At 34.3% G+C, this 2,757-nt stretch overlaps 1 protein-coding gene across 2 annotated transcripts; it reads left to right on the top strand.

Annotated features, from left to right (window-relative positions):
• The first annotated feature begins 1,482 nt into the window (after positions 1-1,482).
• On the top strand, positions 1,483-2,409 carry LOC109588600 (uncharacterized). Of its 2 annotated transcripts, none has more exons than XM_020004747.1 (4): positions 1,483-1,693; positions 1,745-1,788; positions 2,005-2,105; positions 2,204-2,409. In XM_020004747.1, the coding sequence occupies exons 1-4, from the start codon at positions 1,497-1,499 to the stop codon at positions 2,384-2,386; spliced, it is 525 nt and encodes a 174-aa protein (XP_019860306.1). In that variant the 5' UTR covers positions 1,483-1,496; the 3' UTR covers positions 2,387-2,409. The 2 variants fall into 2 exon arrangements, with proteins under 2 accessions (XP_019860306.1, XP_019860307.1); XM_020004748.1 differs by having other exon boundaries at positions 2,005-2,094; positions 2,204-2,374.
• Positions 2,410-2,757: the final 348 nt, after the last annotated feature.

Below are 2,757 nucleotides of genomic sequence, written 5' to 3'. Positions count from 1 at the left end.
AAGGAGTTGATCCTAATGTTCAAATAAATGATGGAGCAAATGCTTTCATGGTTGCTTGTAAAAATGGTCACACTCAAATAGTTGAACTATTACTGAGGGAACAAGTTGATCCTAGCGTTCAAAAAAACAATGGTTGGAATGCTTTTATGTTGGCTTGTGAAAATGGTCATACTCAAATGGTTGAACTGTTGCTGAAGGAACAAGTTGATCCTAATGTTCAAATGAATGATGGAGCAAATGCTTTCATGGTGGCTTGTCAAAATGGTCACACTCAAATAGTTGAACTGTTACTAAAGGAACAAGTTGATCCTAATGTTCAAATGAATGATGGAGCAAATGCTTTCATGGTGGCTTGTCAAAATGGTCACACTCAAATAGTTGAACTATTGCTGAAGGAACAAGTTGATCCTAATGTTCAAATGAATGCTGGAGCAAATGCTTTTATGGTGGCTTGTCAAAATGGTCGCACTCAAATAGTTGAACTATTGCTGAAGGAACAAGTTGATCCTAATGTTCAAATAAAAAGTGGTTTGAATGCTTTTATGTTAGCTTGTCAAAATGGTCACACTCAAATAGTTGAACTATTGCTAAAGAAACAAGTTGATCCTAATGTTCAAAAAAAGAATGGCCAGAATGCTTTTATGTTGGCTTGTAAAAATGGTCATATTCAAATAGTTGAACTGTTGCTGAAAGAACAAGTTGATCCTAATGTTCAAAAGAAAAATGGTTGGAATGCTTTTATGTCAGCTTGTCAAAATGGTCACACTCAAATAGTTCGACTGTTGCTGAAGGAACAAGTTGATCCTAATATTCAAAATAATGATGGAGGGAATGCTTTTATTTTCGCTTGTGAAAATGGTCACACTCAAATAGTTGAACTGTTGCTGAAGGAACAAGTTGATCCTAATGTTCAAATGAATGATGGTTGGAATGCTTTTATGGTGGCTTGTCAAAATGGTCACACTCAAATAGTTAAACTGTTACTGAAGGAACAAGTTGATCCTAATGTTCAAAAGAATGATGGTGTTACTGCCTTGATGATTGCCAGTGCTAATGGACAATATGAAATAGTTAAGTTATTATTAAAATGGGAAGCTGATCCAACCATTAAATCTAATAAAGGATGCACTGCATTATCTTGCACAAAAACTGAGGAAATATCCACTTTGCTCAAAGAATTTTCTAATAAAGGTCATATAATATTTGAGGAAGATGCTGCTAGTGTATATTCATCTGGAACAGTATCCAGTCGTGCATCCAGTGGGTATCATTCAGTATCCAGTGGTTTTAGTAGTATAAGAAGTTTTTCTTCTGTTAATTAACTTTAAAAAAAGACAAGTATAAGTATTATAAGTATTAAAGTAGATGCTTAGTTAGCTGTACAATGTACATCACAGTTCTTAGATACTTTTATGATTACATGTATTATTGTTATTAATTAATTTAAAAAAATTAACAACTTTATAAGGGCGTGGTATTGTCACGTGTGCCCTGCAATGGATGGTCCTGGTGTATTTAAATGGATCACATTTCAAGAGATACTGTTTCTCTTCATATCTTGTTCAGTATTAGCGTTCCTATTAAGATCACAGGATAGCCTAGAGTTTAAACTAGTACTGAACGTAACTACTGAGGAAAGGGCGGCGAGAGAGAATTATGCAAATCAGAAATTCCCTCTTAGAAATGAAAAACTGTAAGGAAAAATTCTTAATGGTGTCATGACTTATTATTATTCTTTATTCAGTCCTTTACCTATTGTAACTGATTTGGAAAGTGATGGACAAACAGGTACTGCTATACTCTAATACTAAGAGTACATATGTAGATCTACATGTACATTTTCGTGTAACTAGTAATACAGTCAATGTTTACAGAATTGACCTTGTTCTCATTAAAATGGTTTTTGCCACAAATGAACTCTTACCTGTACCTGCATATATGCCTTGTACTCCCTTTTTACTTAGATATTTGTTCCTCTTTTCTCTTCCCTCCCTCCATCACTAGATGTTATACTAGTCAGTGCTGATAAGATACTCAATGTATACTCACGCCATTATACACCTTCTTATCTTGGACACCATGGGATCAGACACAGTAATAAGAATGTAAGAGAGAGAGAGAGAGGGAGGGAGAGAGGGGGAGAGGAAGGGAGAGGAAGGGAGAGAGAGAGAAGAGAGAGAGGATTAAGATGTTTTGTTTGTAGGTGTCATTGTCAAAGACGTCACGTGTTGTTGCTATGACAACCTGTTTCCTACAACCGTACCAGTCAGTGGTTCAAGTACGCAAGCAGGTTAGGAGAGAGAGAGAGGGAAGAAATGTATCTACCAGACATGGGGTAATAGTAATAGATAATAGTAATAGTAATAGTAAAGATTACATGTTTTGAAGTAATTGTAATAGTAATAGTAATGGAGGAATCAAAAAACCAAGTAATAGTAATTGTAATAGTAGGAGACAGTTAAGTAATAGTAATATAATAGTAATTGTACATATTGTAATACATTATTGTACAAGTATTCAATGTACATGTACAGGTACATGTATGTGCATTCAAGCTTCATCTGCTTCAGTGGAACGATTATTCAGTATAGGAGGGAATTTTTTTTAGACTGGAACAATGCAGACTTTCTGATACTGTTTTTGAGAAACTTATAAGTATAAAATGTAATGGTCATTTGCTTTAAAGAGAATCGATTTGAAATTATAATGTAATCGTAATATAAATAGATTACATTTAGTCATGCATATGCAGTAATA

Source organism: Amphimedon queenslandica, unplaced genomic scaffold (assembly GCF_000090795.2).
Source record: "Amphimedon queenslandica unplaced genomic scaffold, v1.1 AMPQUscaffold_11980, whole genome shotgun sequence".
NCBI classification, from domain to species: Eukaryota; Metazoa; Porifera; class Demospongiae; order Haplosclerida; family Niphatidae; genus Amphimedon; species Amphimedon queenslandica.
This window is presented reverse-complemented; position numbering and strand designations above follow the sequence as displayed.

Coding starts and splice junctions, on each gene's coding strand:
- LOC109588600 (XM_020004747.1), top strand. CDS start 1,497: ATGGATGGTCCTGGTGTATTTAAATGGATCACATTTCAAGAGATACTG. Junction 1,789..2,004: donor GGAAAGTGATGGACAAACAG/GTACTGCTATAC, acceptor CTCCATCACTAG/ATGTTATACTAGTCAGTGCT. Junction 2,106..2,203: donor TCAGACACAGTAATAAGAAT/GTAAGAGAGAGA, acceptor TTTTGTTTGTAG/GTGTCATTGTCAAAGACGTC.